The 17,165-nt window shown below is 33.8% G+C and overlaps 1 protein-coding gene across 3 annotated transcripts in view; it reads left to right on the forward strand.

The window, feature by feature from the left end:
* The window catches only part of CDH12 (cadherin 12), a 370,554-nt gene that overhangs the window by 351,882 nt on the left and 1,507 nt on the right, over nucleotides 1-17,165 (forward strand). For 2 of the 3 annotated variants that reach the window (XM_025866676.2, XM_025866677.2), the window contains 4 exons: nucleotides 4,970-5,091; nucleotides 8,737-8,854; nucleotides 13,212-13,463; nucleotides 16,548-17,165. The exon at nucleotides 16,548-17,165 is cut by the window's right edge and continues 1,507 nt beyond it. In XM_025866676.2, the coding sequence (XP_025722461.1) occupies nucleotides 4,970-5,091; nucleotides 8,737-8,854; nucleotides 13,212-13,463; nucleotides 16,548-17,047 (992 nt within the window). In that variant the 3' untranslated portion in view covers nucleotides 17,048-17,165. Of the gene's footprint in view, nucleotides 1-4,969; nucleotides 5,092-7,242; nucleotides 7,568-8,736; nucleotides 8,855-13,211; nucleotides 13,464-16,547 lie in introns of those variants that run through there. The other variant, XM_073891067.1, reaches the window with a different exon arrangement.

The following is a 17,165-nucleotide window of genomic DNA, read 5'->3' on the forward strand; positions in this document are numbered from 1 at the left end:
GAAAGCTTTTGCTTTCTGCAGCTAAACCAGCTCCAAGGAAAAATGTCAGCCTTATTGTCAAAGAAGAGGATATTTGAGATTCATTCAGGTTGTTGTAGCCATGTCACTATTTTGTTCCTTTTTGTTGTTGAAGTAATTGTCATTGCATGGATATGTCACATAATGTTTATCCATTCACCAAAAGATAGACATTTGCATTGTTGTCAGTTTTGAAGTGTATACATAATACTTTAATGTGCATTTGTATACAGGTTTTTGTGTGGATGTTTATTTCATCCTCTTGGGTAGATACCTAGGAGGGGACTTGCTGCAATATCAGTTCATGTTTAATTTTTACAGAATGTTCCAACCCATTTTCCAAAGTGATTATACAATTTTCTGTTTCCATCACCAGCAGTGCTTTCCATCAGCAAACCATTTTATTTCTCTGAGCGATGATTTGTGAATTTGTTTGTAAGTCCTGCATCTCTTTTGCTAAATTTATTCCCAAATATTTTATTATCTTTGATTATATTGTGAATGGAGGTTTTTTTTTGGGGGGGGTCTCAGTTTCATTCTTTCCAATCTGGATACTTACATTTTTTTAAATTTTATTTTCATTTGATTGTACAATGGTGAATATATGTGGCAAGAACAGCCATTTCTGCCCCGTGCCCAATTTTAGAGAGAAAGCACTGACTCACTTTTGAATATGATGTTAGCTATAGGCTTCTTGTAGATAGACTAGATCAGGTTGAAGATCTTGCCTCCTGTTCATTACTTTTTTAGAAGACTTTTTAAAAATTATGAATGGATGTAAGATTTTGTCAAATGCTAATTCTGAATCTATTTGAGACGGCCATGTGTTTTTTAGCTTTCTTCTATTAATATGGTGTGTTGGATTGATTATTCTTGGATATTGAACTAATCTTATATCCTTAGGATAAATGCCATTTGGTCATTGTGTAGTAATTTTATAGTATGCTCTGGAATTGATTTGTTAATATTTTGTTAAGGAAATTTTGTACTTATGTTTATGAGTGAGATTAGCCCATATTGTTTTGTTTTGTTTTGTTTTCTTATGATGTTTTTTCATTGCATTTGGTAGCAGTATACATAAAATGAATTGGTGTTTCCTTCTCCATTTCCTGAAAGTTTGTAAAGAATTGGTATTATGTGATCTTTAAATAGTTGATAGAATTCCCCCAGTGGGGTGCCTGGATGGCTCAGTCAGTTAAGCATATGCCTTTGGCTCAGGTAATGATCCCAGGGTTTTGGGATTGAGCCCTGCATCTGGCTCTCTGCTCAGCAAGGAGCCTGCTTCTCCCTCTGCCTCTGTTTGCCGCTCCACCTGCTTATGCTCTCTCTCTGTCTCTGTCAAATAAATAAATGAAATCTTTAATCTTTAAAAGTAAAATATCTCCAGAGTTCAAAAAAAAAAAATCCCCCAGTGAAGGCATGTGTGCATGCGTTTTTTATTGGTTGCGAGATTTTTAATTACAACTTGATTTTATTCATTTGTTTAAGGTCTATTAAGGCTTTCTATTTCTTTTAAAGGACATTGTTGGTAATCTGTGTCTTCCTAGGAATTTGTTCAGTTCATTTATGTTGACTAGATTTTTGGCATATATTCATAATATTCCTTATAATATTTTAACTCATTTATGATAAACAGTGATTTTTTTTTCCTTCATTCCTTTTTTTTTGGTAATTTGGGCTTTACCTTTTGTTTTCTTAATTGAAACCGTACTTGAAAATACTACTAATAAGGCAATTCTAACTCAAACTGACTCAGAAAGCTAAGGGAGCTCACTAAGATATCATCAAGGGATGGGGAAAGAAAATCTAACAAAACATTTTTGAAAACATAGGGGATAAAAACAAAATGATTTCTTGATTATATTATGTGAGCCAAAAACTATTAATAAGCTGGTTATTAAATATAAGCAACATGCATCGATAATAATTGGAATTTAAATGATTTGGCTACAAAGAACACAGCAATTAGGTAAGATTTTGGTTATTTAAAATTTACTAAATTTAGGGATGCCTGGGTGGCTCAGTCCGGTAAGCGTCCACCTTTGGCTCAGGTCATGATCCCAGGGTCCTGGGATGGAGCCCTGCATTGGGCTCTCTGCTCAGTGAGGGGTCTGCTTTTCCTTCGCCCCCTGAGACTCCCCCTGCTTCTGCTTTCTCTCTCTCTGACAAATAAATAAATAAAATCTTTAAAAAATAGAATAAAATTTACTAAATTTATATTTGAAACTGCCCTCTACATATTCAGTGATAACTAGTTTCTACGTGGCAAAAATGTTGGTAATAATGCTCAAACTAAGTCATGATTAAACAAATTTCATCATAGATGTCCCAAATACAGATTAGATGAGTCAGAAGAAAAAAGGTCATTATTTCTTCAATGTAATTTTCTGAATTATATGCATAAATAAAAAATCTATATTACTCTAACAAATTATATTCTCTTGTGAAAAGTTCAGTGCTTAAGTACAGGAGTTCTTGAACAGAGATGTTACTGCTTCCCCAATTGGCTCGTCCCTCTGCCCCTCCCCCGCTCATGCTCTTCCTCTCTCTCTCAAATAAACAAACAAAATCCAAAAACAAACAACACGCACAAAACTTTCCTCTTTATATGGCCTCAGGACTTGTACTTTATATATCATGTAAAATGGAAAGCGGAGACTGATTTTTATGTGGGTAGAAACTGAATAGACTAAGTAATTCACATGAATTCCCTAAACTAATCTGTAATATTAATTCGTTGTCTATTTTTTTCAATAGCTAAATAAATTTCAGTTATTTTCTAATGCACGATGTATACTAGAGTTTAAGAGCATGAACTTGGAACCAGAACCCCATCTTATTACTTCCAACTTGTGATTTTTGGGAGTCACATTCCCCTTCTGTTCCTCAGAGTTCCACATGTAATAATGGGGATAATAGTGTCAATAATAGAGTTACTGTGAACCCTAAAAGAGTTAATCTACGTGACATGTTTTAGAATATAGGTACACTGTAAGCATTACAAAATATTAGGCCTAGGTTTTTTTTTTAATTTTGTTGTTAATTTTTATAATTTCCAGGATTTCACAAAAGCAAACCAAGTTTAGCCAAATTGTTGACTTTTATCTACATATTAGGCTATAGGAGTAATTAACACCAAAAATAGAAACAGAGCTAAATAACCTCCAAGAAGTGCACTTTGTAATAAGAGTGATGTAATTTACCAGAGGTGATCTAACATTTTGTAAAACACCACCACTTATTTAATATAACAAACCTATGAATTTGGAACTGTTAATACTGTGTGTTTCATATGAAGAAACCAAATTAAAGGTAGATTAATTAACTTCTGAAAACAGCCAACATTTTCTACCAAATAAGATAATTCCCTGTGGCCAATATTGATTTCTTTTGCCAATATTAATTTTTAAATCATACTTTCTGCATCCTTCTCTAAGATTACCAATACACCTTCTATAAGCACATCCTCTATTACAGAATATACCAGTCATCCCCACTTTGTGTTATCTGTGTGTGTACTGGTCCACGATGACGGATTTCACTGTGTCATATGTGAATATGCAAACATTTATTATGATACTGTTTATAGTGCCTATTATTTTCTAATAAGTTTTAGCACAGCAGGATAGTGGAGAGTTGGCAGAGTCAGTCGTGTGTTGAAATTGTGTATGTTTCTTTAAAAGAATCCAGATAGAGGTCTAAAAGAATACTAATATTATGAATCATCAGCAGCACTGCAGATGAAGGATTTAACACATAAAACAATCAATAGAGAAGGTATGGTGGCATACACATGGTATTTGAATTTCCATAGTCCTGGGTTAGAATCTGAACTTCCCATTCCCCTAAAGGTGTGACTTTGGGCAAGGTCCTTCAACAATATGGGACAGTTTATCCATTGGTAAAATTTCATATGGTAAAATTTTATAACAAGAAAGGTAAACTGTGCATTGCTATGCCTTACTAACTTAATTTTTTTGAGTCTTCTTCAACAAATGACAGGGAAGCAGATAATGTATCAAGAGCAGGGGCTAAAACTTGTGATGGGATTTGGCACTTTTTCAAACCAACACTTTTTTTTTTTTTTAATATACTGTAGGAAGAAAATCCTTATTCCTTCTTTTCTTATCACCAGCAAGTCATTTCAGGGTGTATCCTAGCTTTCCATAATCTATGTCTTCTACTTCCTTAAGTCTGTTTTTTAAATCTTTATTTATAAAAAGCCCCTTCTCCTTCATTTTCCTTGTAATTTATCATCCTTTTCAGGAAGAATCATTTTGAAAGAACTTTTTAAATATGTAGATGATCCTACCCAATAAAGTTTTAATTATATGGACACAACATAGAAAACATGCTTTATCCAGTGAAAATTATCACTATTATTGAAGGTTGGTTCTGTGAACTCTGGTATGATAGCTACATGTTTGATAAAATACTAGTTGGTTGACCTTAACTTTGGTGGTGAGTGAATTTCAGGATGAACACTGGTATGGGGCACCGCTAGTGCTCTGACAGCAAAACACTGACATACTTACCCATCCTTTTATCATTTATACTTGGCACACTGCAGAGTTTCCCAATAAGGAAGGATCATTTAACTTCTTTACAATGACTGATAAAAAAAAAAAGTTAAGGGATGCCTGGGTGGCTCGGTCAGTTAAGCCTCAGACTCTTGATTTCCACTCAGGTCATGATCTCAGGGTCCTGGGATGCAGCACTGCACTGGGCACCGCACTCAGCAGGGAGTCTGCTTGTCTCTCTCTCTCTCTCTCTCTCTCTCTCTTTCTCTCTCTCTCTCCCTCTGTGCCCTGCCTACACTCACACACATTCTCTCTGTGAAATAAATAAATAAATCTTTAAAAAAATAAAAAAATGTTTAATACTATTTACTATAAGAATGATAACTGACCAGATTTTGCAAGTGTCTGTTCTCTTTTTATGTTTTCAACAGGTAACCCATTATTAAGCAGCAAAGTCAACATATTGATTAATGTCTTAGATGTCAATGAATTTCCTCCAGAAATATCTGTGCCATATGAGACAGCTGTGTGTGAAAATGCCAAACCAGGACAGGTATCTTATCAATATTATTAACAAATAGCATATAAAGATCTACTATTTGCATATGTTTCAGGGTAAAAGACCATAGATAAATGCACATACACACACATCGATATCTATATCAATCCCAATACTGATAATGATAGATAGATAGATAGAGAGAGAGAGAGATAGATAATTTTTTCCCTGGATCATATATTTTCATAAAAAAAAAACCCACAAGAGATAGTAAACTCATAAAATAAGGGTGAATTTATGGATGTAGAAGTAACATCCCAAGGGATAAAGTGATGATGGCCTAGTGAATATTCTTCGTATACAGTCTAGGATTGCAGATCTGCTACGTTTTCCACTCCTTTACTGTGGACATTTTATAGAATCTGTGACTATAAACCCAGTAAGTAAACAACTTGAGAGTACATTCTTCTAGAGTGTTTCTTGCTTTGCTCACGTGTTTTATGAAGGGGTACAGAAAATCTCTGTAGCCCATTAGAAATGTAAGGCTTCTTTCTCTGGTGGCCTTGAGTAGAACATCTGGGTTATTCAAAATCTCTGAATTACACTTTCCTTATTAAGTCAATATTGCTCTGGTTCTAGTGGGAGATGTCATGAAGGAGGACCACATGCTTATGAAAGTTACTGTCAAAATCCTAGATTTAATGTGAGTGGTGCTGGGTAGCCAGTTTTTTTTCCCCTAGACTATTATAGATGAATGAATAAAATAATATAATGTTATAATGTGACATGATGATATGATATGATATGATATGATATGATATGATATGATATGATATAATGAATGAATCAAGCATGAGAAAATGATGAAAGTATGTCATGAAATAAGAATATGATTAATTCAATACTGTGCACCTAGGTTCCAAAGGAAAAATATGTCAGTATGCTTGGTTCACTTTGTATTTTAATCACCTTTAAATAGCATAACTATTCATTTAAGTAAATTTGAAGTTTAAATTCTTACTGAAAATAATATTTAAAACAGTATCTTTATTGGAAGAAGTTACTCCTAAATATTCAGTGTTTGTTTCAATTTGAATGTTTCATACTGCTTTGTAGAAAATCTGTCCCATAACCCTAATCTTATGATGTCCACTAGCTATGTAGCTATTAAATTAAAATTAAATAAAATTAAAAATCAGTGTTCTCATTCATACTAGCCACATTTTAGTTGCTCAATGGCTGTATCTAATGAGTGGCTACCATTTTTTGTCCATATAAATATAGAATATTTCCATCAGTACAGAAACTTCTAGTGGACTGTGATGCTCTAATCCTTTCTCTGATAATTTGGGGAAAGTATTAAATTTATTAAAACCTGACTTATTTAGTCAGATTTTCCACTTGATAAATTTGCAACCTTAATTTTGAATAGACACAGAAATGCATTAAAAAGAAATTTTAACCCTTTATCACTTTAAATGTACCCACAATTTACATGGAATAAATCCAGTGCCTTCTTTAGTGTCTAAAAGAGTAGATGCTGCATAAATGTTTAAACAAATAAGAAACCAATTTGGTTATTTGAGAAGTTACAAGAGGTTTTCTGAAATCCCACAACTTAGCAATTTCTCACTTTCCAGATCCCTCCACCCTCACCCCCCGAAATCTAACTCTCTATTTTTTTAGATAGTTAGGGATATTAATCATTTTATATCAATTAGACTCTTGTAATGAACAAAACGAAAGTCCTTTCGGAAATAGAACTCCATTTGATGCTTCTCTGCTTGTCTAACAAACTAAAGAGTTTGAAAGGTTGGGAAAAGTAGAAATGACCCAAGATAACTTGGTTTTCTTACATCTGGGCAAAGTGGTAAGCAATCTGTGGGGTCCTTGTAGGCTCTTTTTTTATAAATACCTATTGTGTTTTCTACTGGGCCACATTTGTTACTTGCGTTTTCAGGGAGTGTGGTATGTGAGCATTTTCTGCTCTTGACCCCAGGCATTCTGCCCATTGTCTAGGAACTATGCCTAGGAACTGTCTATCACTCTGGCCTATAACTGAACATGTATATGTATGTATTTTTATATGTATGTATGTATTATCTATCAAGAGACAAAAGAGAAGAGAGAGAAAGATGATGCTATCTAAATCAACAGTGATATATATAGTGAATTCCTGAAGTATGAGAGTTTTTTTTCCCTTAGGGCAATGACTCCCAAGTGTCAATTCCAGATAAGTGCCTGTTTATACCAAAGCTTTCTTCTCTGTCTGCTGTTTGAAAGGACATTGCTTCATTCTAAAGTTATGTTCTTGGAATTTTTTGATGTTAAATAACTTCAATTTGGTAAATGATTATGCTTGCTGATAGTAGTTAAAGGCAAAACAAAACAAAATACCTGGCAACCCAATCCCCTAATAATTTACAGAAAACTTATGGATGGGATATAGTGATCTGACTGAGCCTATGAGTTTACGTGAAGTTACGTAAGTTGAAGTTTTATAGAATTGTGACTGATTCACAGTAAACCAGGGAAACAAAATTCTCATTAGAAAGCCAATTTGTCAAATTAGAAATTACTAATACAGCACCAGGCCCTCAAAGTCACAGTAGATACACTTATATGTGAGTGTGTGATTTTGTATGCATGTGTACATGCACACAACTCTATGGGGCATAGATCATGGTAATAAGGTTGAGTTTTAGCATGGAATGAAAACAAAAAGTAGTAAGTAAATCACATATAGAACACACGATGTATGTTTTTGCCCACTGTGACAAAGACACAGTTCTTGACATAAAAGGTCTTCCTTTGACAAATTCAAATTTTGTCTAAGAGAGTGATCACCTGAGCACTACTCTGCTCTCACTCTCTTCTATACACATTTCCTGAAATGCTTTCTGATGCAAAGCCATTGGATATGTTAATAAAATACAATCTCAAAGCTATTATAATTTGCTTATCTATGTAGTGAATTATCAATTTCACAGTTTGGCTCTCAGAAGTTATTTTTACTCTCCAAATTCTTAAGGGCATTTTCTTGAAGTATCAGAATTTTAACTGCTAAACACACAACCTATGGAAGGTGATTTAGGAAAAATTTTGAAACCGGGTTGTTATAGTGCTTACTTCTTTAAAAAACTTTATGAAAATACATTTAGTATTGTTGCTCATTGGGGAAAAACAAATATAAGGACAAAACCAGATATACATCCTTTGTTTTTCTCTTTCTCATCATTTTATTTATTTATGAAAATAAAACTCATTCTCACAAACAAAACTATACTAAAATTTTGCTATTGCAAGGGCTTTTAAATAATCAGAGATTTTCTTTCCAGTAAGCATTTTCATATTTAGTTTAGAAAGCATTTATTTTATTTAGTTTAAAATGCAAGCAAGTGCATTTTAATTTTATTTTGTTAGTGAGAATTTTCAATGGTGTTAAGTTTTTTTAGTTATGCAGATATTGATTTGGAATTGGCTCATACCCGATGATTGTACCTGCCATTATGAACTGTAAATGTTTAGATATATGTTTATAAAAATTATTTGTAAATAATTGGCCCACTGATATGAATCCTAAAAATGTCATTTCTATCTCCTTGCATGCATCATTGGATGAACTTATGAGCCTGGTGTATGTAAAGTTCCCTTTGAAACTCATGACTGACTTCAAGTTTTATCTCAACTTTGTTTCAGATAATTCAGATAGTCAGCGCTGCAGACCGAGATCTTTCACCTGCTGGGCAGCAATTCTCCTTTAGATTATCACCCGAAGCTGCCATCAAACCAAATTTTACAGTCCGTGACTTCAGAAGTAAGTTTAACCCCATAAAAAAGAAAAAAAACCCTCTTATTATGTAACTTTGTAATAACACACAAAGGTAGAAATCAATGTTTTCTAAAAGCACTCAAGTTCCTAAAATATGGAAATCCATATACGAAAAATACAAAAATCTATAGCTAGCAATAAATTAAATATTTAACCTATATAGATTGTATCTAATGAGGCAAATTGCTTCCATTTATAATGTAGACAGTCCCTTAAAGTGTCAAGCAAAACCGGCCTATCTGGGAAATTGAGTGCTTTCTATGTTTTAAATATATCATTTGTTCCACATGCACATTACTTGTAGTACAAACAAATAGGTAACTTCTTAGTGACTGGTTTATTTGAATAACACAGAGTACAACACAGGTTAAGAATACAGGCTTTGTAATTAGAATGACAAAGGTTTTCCTTCCCACTCCCTTATGTCCTCAATGGCAGATTCTCAATGTATTAAGTTAAACTAAATAATTTTAAACTCATAGTCGAATTGAATCAACCTCATAGTATTTATATTAAATAAAATAATGCATGCAAATCCTTTAACACAATACCCAAAGTGATTTTAGTTGCCAACTCTACCACCATATCTGCACTTTCGTATCTACCACCAAATTTAACTACCATCACCACCACTGTTATTGCTAATAATACTATCACATCTGCTACTGTTATACTCACTACAAAAATACAATGGACACTAGATTACAAATATTAAAGGTAAGTACTGGTCAGTTGTTCTGAAATTATTAGTTCTGTGACTTGTGGATATTTTATCCCTTCTAAGTTTCCATAGTTATGAAATTGGGATTAGAATCACCAGAGTTCATAATATTGGATACTAAAAAGCTAATTTCTTACTAAATTCTATGCTTATAGAACAAATGAACCAATTGTGATGAGATAATGATGATGGTGATGATGATGAACAGAAGTCAAAGGATGTCTGAGTAAATTTACTTTTCTGCAATATTTAGAGGAAAGAAAGCAGACATTTTGTCACAGAAAGAAATTCAGCAGGATTTGCTTCATCTGATAATGTAATGCTAGGGATGGCAGTAAATGCAACAGGGTCCCAAATATGAAGAGCCTTATAATTAGAGAGACCACATATTTTGTTATGAAAATTAGAACACTTTGGAGATTAGAATTGGACAATATTAGTAATTTTATTAGAACAGTTCACATAAAATAGGACTACAAGACAAATCAGACTATGTGGTCACCCTAACTACAAGCCATTTGAAAGGATTATAACTTAAATCCAAAGTCTTCAGAAGTCTTTGAAAGGTTTACAAGAGCATAATATGTTCAGATTTGCATTAGGAAGATCAGTTTGGTTGTAGTGTGGAAAAGATAATAGGAGGATATAGGATTACTTCTGATGCTATTGCAGGAGTGGGTGAGAGAGAATTAAATTAAGGTAATGGCTAATGGAGACATGTGGATAGAGATAGAATCCATAGGGCTTGATGCTAGATTGCCTAGATTCCATGTGTAAATACAATGGAGAAGAAGACTAATCAGATTTCCAGATCCCTGGCTTGGGCAACAAGGTCGGTGGTCACATCATTCAGGAACATAATTTGACTGTTTTCCATTGTATCTTTGCTGGAGAAACTGTATCTGATTAATCATGGTAATATGAATCAGATCATTTTGCCTCATAGCATAGTGTTTTCTCACAGTTTGAATACAGTTTGCTATTCGTATGCCATTTACTATATTCTCTCTTTTATCTTAAGTTATATGTTAAGTGTAAGTATAAGTTTTTAAAAACTGAATAAAAAATCTTTTTTCACTTCACATATTTACCTTTTTAAAAAAAATTTTCCCCCTGTGGATTTAAGTTCTACTCACTTAGCAAATTTTGATCAACAAGAATCACTATGTTATACATTAGATCCTCAGGCTTTTTTCATCTTATTAAGAATTTGTATCTTTTTACCAATCTTTCCCCATTTTCTCCATACCCAGCCCCTGACAACTGCATTTCTACTGTTTTTAGAAGTTCCTTTTTTTTTAATCTTTTTTAGATTCCACATATAAATGTTACCATGTACAGCATTTCTCTTTGCCTGGCTTATATCACTTAGCATAATGCTCTCCAGGTTAATCCATGTTATCATAAATGGCAATATTTCCTTCTTTCTTATAGCCTAATAATATTCCATTGTGTGCATATATATTTATAGTTTGTATGATATATATTAGCTTTACCTGTTCTTCAGTAGAAACTATTTTAAGAGTGGACATGAGGTTTAATATCTTTTTCTTCCACCATGAACAGCACAATGAATTTTTTATGGCCATATATCAATAATAAGAATATATTGAAAATACAGTAATCCCCCCTTTTCTGTTGGGAAATATGGTCCTAGACACCCATTGGATGCCTGTAACCAAACCATGGATAGTACTGAACCCTGTATATATACTATATATATATAAATAGATAGATAGAATCTTTTACTATACACACATACCCTATGAAAAAGTTTAATTTATAAGTTAGACACAGTAAGTAATTAAAAGCAATAATAATAAAATAGAACAATTGTAACAATATGCTCTCATAAAAGTTATGTAAATATGATCTCTTTCTTAAACTATTTTGTATTGTACTCACCCTTCTTCTTATGATGATGTAAAATGATAAAATGCTTAAGTGATGAGATGAAATCACCTTTGGACCGTACATCAGAAAGCGGATCATCTGCTTCCAGGCCAAGGTTGACTTGGGGCAACTGAAATCAGAGAAAGTAAAACCGTGGATGGGGGAGAGGGCGCTACTGTAAACATAAAAGAATAGGAGGCCTTTTGATATAATACGTTCAGGAACATTGAATCCATGACTCCTCAAGTGCAAATATATCAGCTTCTCCAACCCCTATTTTTATTTAAATCCTGACTGTTCCTTTTCCTCAGACTCAAGTATTCGGTCAGCTGCTGAAGATTTCAGTGTGAATTCAATTAGCCCCCATTTTTTTATTCCTACTGTCATCATAAGCACCCGGCATTACTAAGTCTCATTGGGAATATTATAATCGACATTTGGCATCTTGATGTTTTGTTTTCAATTTGAAAAATTTCTTCTATGTAATAACAAAGTCATCTTCCTATGTAAAACAGTGTATCAAGTAAAGTTTTCTCAACTTCGTCCTTCTATTGAAATGAGTCTAGAGAAGCTGCCTAATTTTTAGTTGCTGAATCTAGAATATACAAAGAAATGAATGGAATATTACTGAGATAGTAACATTTTTTCTGAAATACCTGTATTTTAATGAGGAATATATATTTTTAAAATTAGTTTCCATGATTCCAAAGTGGATATCATATATGGCTATAATAAATTAAATATTAATACGTTTTTTAAAATAGCAAAATATTTCTAGGAGTTACTTTAATAGACACAAACAATGAAATGGTGTTATGAATAAAACCAAATTCCCACTTCTATGTGTAGAAATAAAAGAAGTAAAGAACAAATGAATGCAAAATAATACTTTCAATAGGAGTATTAATTGCATTTATATAAAATTTAAAATATTTATTGCTTTGGATCATTCTAAGTAAATATTGCTATGTTGATTTTGTCAGAACTAAAATGAATTATTTTTATACTTATATTAAAATAGTGATTATTATAATTTATTATGTCTAAAATTTTTAATGAATCTTGATGTTTTTAACCCACTTTATTTTCCATTTTTCTTATACTAACTAATGTACAAAAGTAAAAGATATTATATATACATATGCATGTATAAAAGTGAATGATATTAATATATATAAATATATGCATATATAAATATATATGTATAAAGTATACATATATATTTTTTTTACCAGATCTATATCGTAGATACTGATCTGGGAAAAATAAAAAATCAAATGCTAAATTGATATTTGTTGTCTTTTAAAGAACAAGTTCATAGGTGAGATATTTTACAGACTCATGCTTTGTAATCTCTGCTCTTCCATCATGTAAGAAAACACCCACAGATGTATTTTTTTTCTCAGTGAGATTTCAATGTTAAAAAAAAAGCGTCAACAGACACACACAAATGGGTCAACACAAAATACTTCTAGTCTTATCAATAGTTTTATATTCTTTCTGAATTGAAAATTTAATACTTACACCAGACAAGATTAACGTTTCTTCTTTTCTTAAGGATTATTTTGATTCCATTTGGCAGCTTGCATCATAATAAAAGAAAGAATTAAAATTTGGATGCATTTTTGCTGATGCAAGAAGAGCTTCCTACTGTTTAACCGATACCAACTTTCAGATTTGAAACAAAGCTTTTAGTAACCCTCTTATCGCAAATGTCGTGTTTTGTAGACAACACAGCTGGAATTGAAACCCGAAGAAATGGATACAGGCGCCGGCAGCAAGAGATTTACTTCCTTCCTGTTGTAATAGAGGACAGCAGCTATCCCGTGCAGAGCAGCACCAACACTATGACTATTCGTGTTTGTAGATGTGACTCTGACGGTACCATCCTGTCTTGTAATGTGGAAGCAATTTTTCTACCTGTGGGACTCAGCACTGGGGCTTTGATTGCAATCCTACTGTGCATCGTTATACTCTTAGGTTGGTTTCAATATTAATCACATATTCCTTCTCTCTCTCTCTCTCTCCATCTCCTCTGTGCCTCTCTCTTCACACTTTACCATGTAAATCAGATTTTTCTTTATTGAGATGCCACATCTGGATAGAAGGGAAATTATCTATATTGAATGATATTTTTATTAATGTTAAATTTCTATTTACTATCTCATGTCTATATACCATTTGGAATAAATAAATAGCATCAGAACACAAAACTATGTTCAACCCCTTGGGGATTTTAACTAATAACAGTTTGTTGCACTTGCCACAGTGAAATTTTCTCTAACAAATATCCCATTTACAGCACTGTTTTTTTTAAGTGTTTTCTTAAAAAATTAATTTTACATTCCAGTAATCGTTGTTACCTAATAAGATGTTATATAAATCTTTAAAAATATACTAGATGATCAGTAGCTTTCAAATGCCAGTTCAATAAAGAAAGAAAAGAGAAAGAACAGGAAAAGAGTGAGAGAAAGTGAAAGCACCCCCAAATTTTCTTTTTTATTTTTTGTTTAAACTGCCAGCTGAAAGCAGTTCTTATTCCAGCTCTCACATCTCACATCAAAATTCTAACCATTCCCCCTAGAACACAACACACTGAAATATCTAGAAGCACTGCCAAGGAAAAAGGACAGAGGTAATACATTCTGTAACATCTCTGTAAGAATTAATATAAATCTACTTTAGGGGTTTCGTTCTTCCATCAATTCTGTTCAGCTGGCTCCCTTCACTTATTAATTTACCGGCAGATTCACAAAAGCAGAGAGAGCTTTTCTGTTTTGCCAGTCATTTCTTTAAATTCAAATGGCAACAGATTACAATTGGGCATTGTGGAATCTGTTTATATATGCTTCACAAATGTAGATACATATCTTTATCTTAAGATAGAAAATAACAACAACAACAACAAAAAACTAGAATGTAAAGCATCGAGTAAGGCCTTATATCATAGTTTATGGAGAACATTCTCCAAGTCAGAAACTCATGTTAGTTTGGAGATTGAAGTTCTAGTGCAATTTTAATGGTATAGGTATTAATTCCAAATAAGTAACTTTGGTATCCAGAAAAAAAAGTTTCCTTTCTATCTTTATAATTTATAAGTTATCTCTGGCATATATGCTGATGATATGAACCTTAAAAGGGAGGATTCAGAATAATATTCTCACATCTGAAATTGAACACCAGCAATTAGATGTTTAACCTCAAATCCAGTGTCACTTTTTAATGCTTCTCTCTTGTCTAGGAGCCACCTGAGTCCCAGATCACATCAACCTAGCGTGACTTGGCATGTTCTGGATGCTCACCTTTGGCCTCTTTGGCCCTTTTACATTGTAGCGAGTAATCTGGCTCAGGTCAGCAGCAGCATGTGCCATCATCTGTCAGTTAATCCTCCAGATGCTCACTGAGGGTCCACAGTGTGCTTGCACAATTCTAGCATGTGAACCTTCCAGGATACAGCAGGGGATGGTGGCAGTATTAGTCCTGCCATGGGGTGTACTTAAACCCCAACTATTCCTGGACTTCCTTAACCAATCTCAGACTCCTTCAGATCTTTCCATTTATTCTTAGCCATTTCCATAGCTTTCCTGGGATGAGGGAAATCAAGAGCATCTTGTGGGGTCTAGGTATCTTGTAGGGGGTCCTCAGGCACATCAGCTAGAAGTGCCTTCTCAGTCATAGCATCCCCAAAGCCATTTTACATGCAGGGCATCTGTATAGGCTTCCAGTTTCTCACTCACTCTCTGGATGAGCAACAGTCATTTTAGTGTTTGGATTTCTAAATGCTGGGAGGAGTGCAGAGGGCTAAACATTTCTTCAAGGACTATTGTACAGAAGCTCTACCTATATCTCCTCCCTCCGTCCAGTTGGTGAAACTTTAATTTTGGAGGAAGAGGGAGCAAATGAGCTTTCATCATCAACTCAATCTTCTCAAATTTCTAATCATATGATGAGAGTTTTCCGGACCCTGCTGTAGTAAATCAAACACACTATGTCTTTCAGCCTGTTACCACCTCTGTGAAGGAGAGGGGTTTTTATGAGGAGCAAAACTGAGCACTGACTTCATCATTTGAATCTGTGCCCATTCACTTCTAAAGGAAATAAACCCTTTCCTTTTTTTTTTAAGATTTTATTTATTTATTTGAGATAGAGATAGCGAGAGAACACGCAAGCACTCACATGCAAGGACTCACGCTTGAGCGAGGGGGAGGAGCAGAGGGAGAGAGAGACGTAGGCTCCTTGCTATGCAGGGACCCTGACACGGGGCTCAATCTCAGGACCCCCAGATCATGCCCTGAGCTGAAGGTAGACACTTAACTAACTGAACCACCCAGGCGCCCCGAAATAAATGCTTTCAATTTAACAGATTGCTGTGTATCAACTAGGAACAAAAATAGATTTACATTATGAGAGTATATAAATTATTTCAAAATTTCATCATGCTTCATGAACGTAAACTGAACACTAGCATTTGTTTTGGAAAATATCTCAACATGGCAGGACACAGAATTGAAATAACTAGAGGTCTTGGTTGACATGATATATAAAACTAAGGCCCTTATATTCTATACTCTTCTTTCCTACCTTTCTCCTTTCCTTCCTTCTTTTCTTCCTTCTCTTTTTAAAATGTATTGCTTTTAAAAGTTATTGTCACATGAAGATTTGGATTTATTTCATTAGAAATGTAAGTGTTGCAACTAGGAAATCTAACTATGAATAATATGTTATTTATGGGCTATAATATTCAAGTTTTATTATACAAACACTATACACTGTCTATATACTTAGAACAACCATTCTTTTGAAAAAATTTGTAACACACTTTTTAACTGATACCATAATATTAAGATATAATATAAATTAAATATAAGACTGTAATTGCTTGATTTTGTGAATAATTTTGCTAAGATTTGTTAGCTACAATTTCAAAATGAAATTGCATAAACATAGATATGATACTTATTGTATAATATGTTTACTTTGAAAATAACGTGTTGGCAAGCCCTGATCAATTTTATGGAGATGTGAACTACACCTTCTCAACTTGCAATTGTTGTCTTGTTCCAGCCATAGTTGTGCTGTACGTAGCTCTGCGAAGGCAGAAGAAGAAAGACACTCTAATGACCTCTAAAGAAGACATCAGAGACAACGTTATCCATTACGATGATGAAGGGGGTGGGGAGGAGGACACCCAGGCTTTCGACATTGGTGCTCTGAGAAATCCAAAAGTGATTGAAGATAACAAAATCCGCAGGGATATAAAACCAGACCCTCTCTGTTTACCTCGTCAGAGACCACCAGTGGAAGATAACACAGACATACGGGATTTCATTAATCAAAGGCTACAGGAGAATGATGTGGACCCAACTGCCCCACCATATGATTCATTGGCAACATATGCGTATGAAGGAAATGGATCAGTAGCAGACTCCCTTAGCTCTATAGACTCTCTCACCACAGAAGCGGACCAGGACTACGACTATCTGACAGACTGGGGACCCCGCTTTAAAGTCTTGGCAGATATGTTTGGTGAAGAAGAGAGTTATAACCCTGATAAAGTCACTTAGGGTGGAAGCGAAGGATAAAACACAACCAAAATGAGACATTTAAGAAAAAGAAACACAAATAGAAATCACAGACACACACACACACACACACACACACACACACACACACACACACACA

This window comes from Callorhinus ursinus, unplaced genomic scaffold (genome assembly GCF_003265705.2).
Source record: "Callorhinus ursinus isolate GAN/ISIS: 27379988/994484 unplaced genomic scaffold, GSC_fseal_2.0 scaffold3, whole genome shotgun sequence".
Taxonomy (NCBI): Eukaryota; Metazoa; Chordata; class Mammalia; order Carnivora; family Otariidae; genus Callorhinus; species Callorhinus ursinus.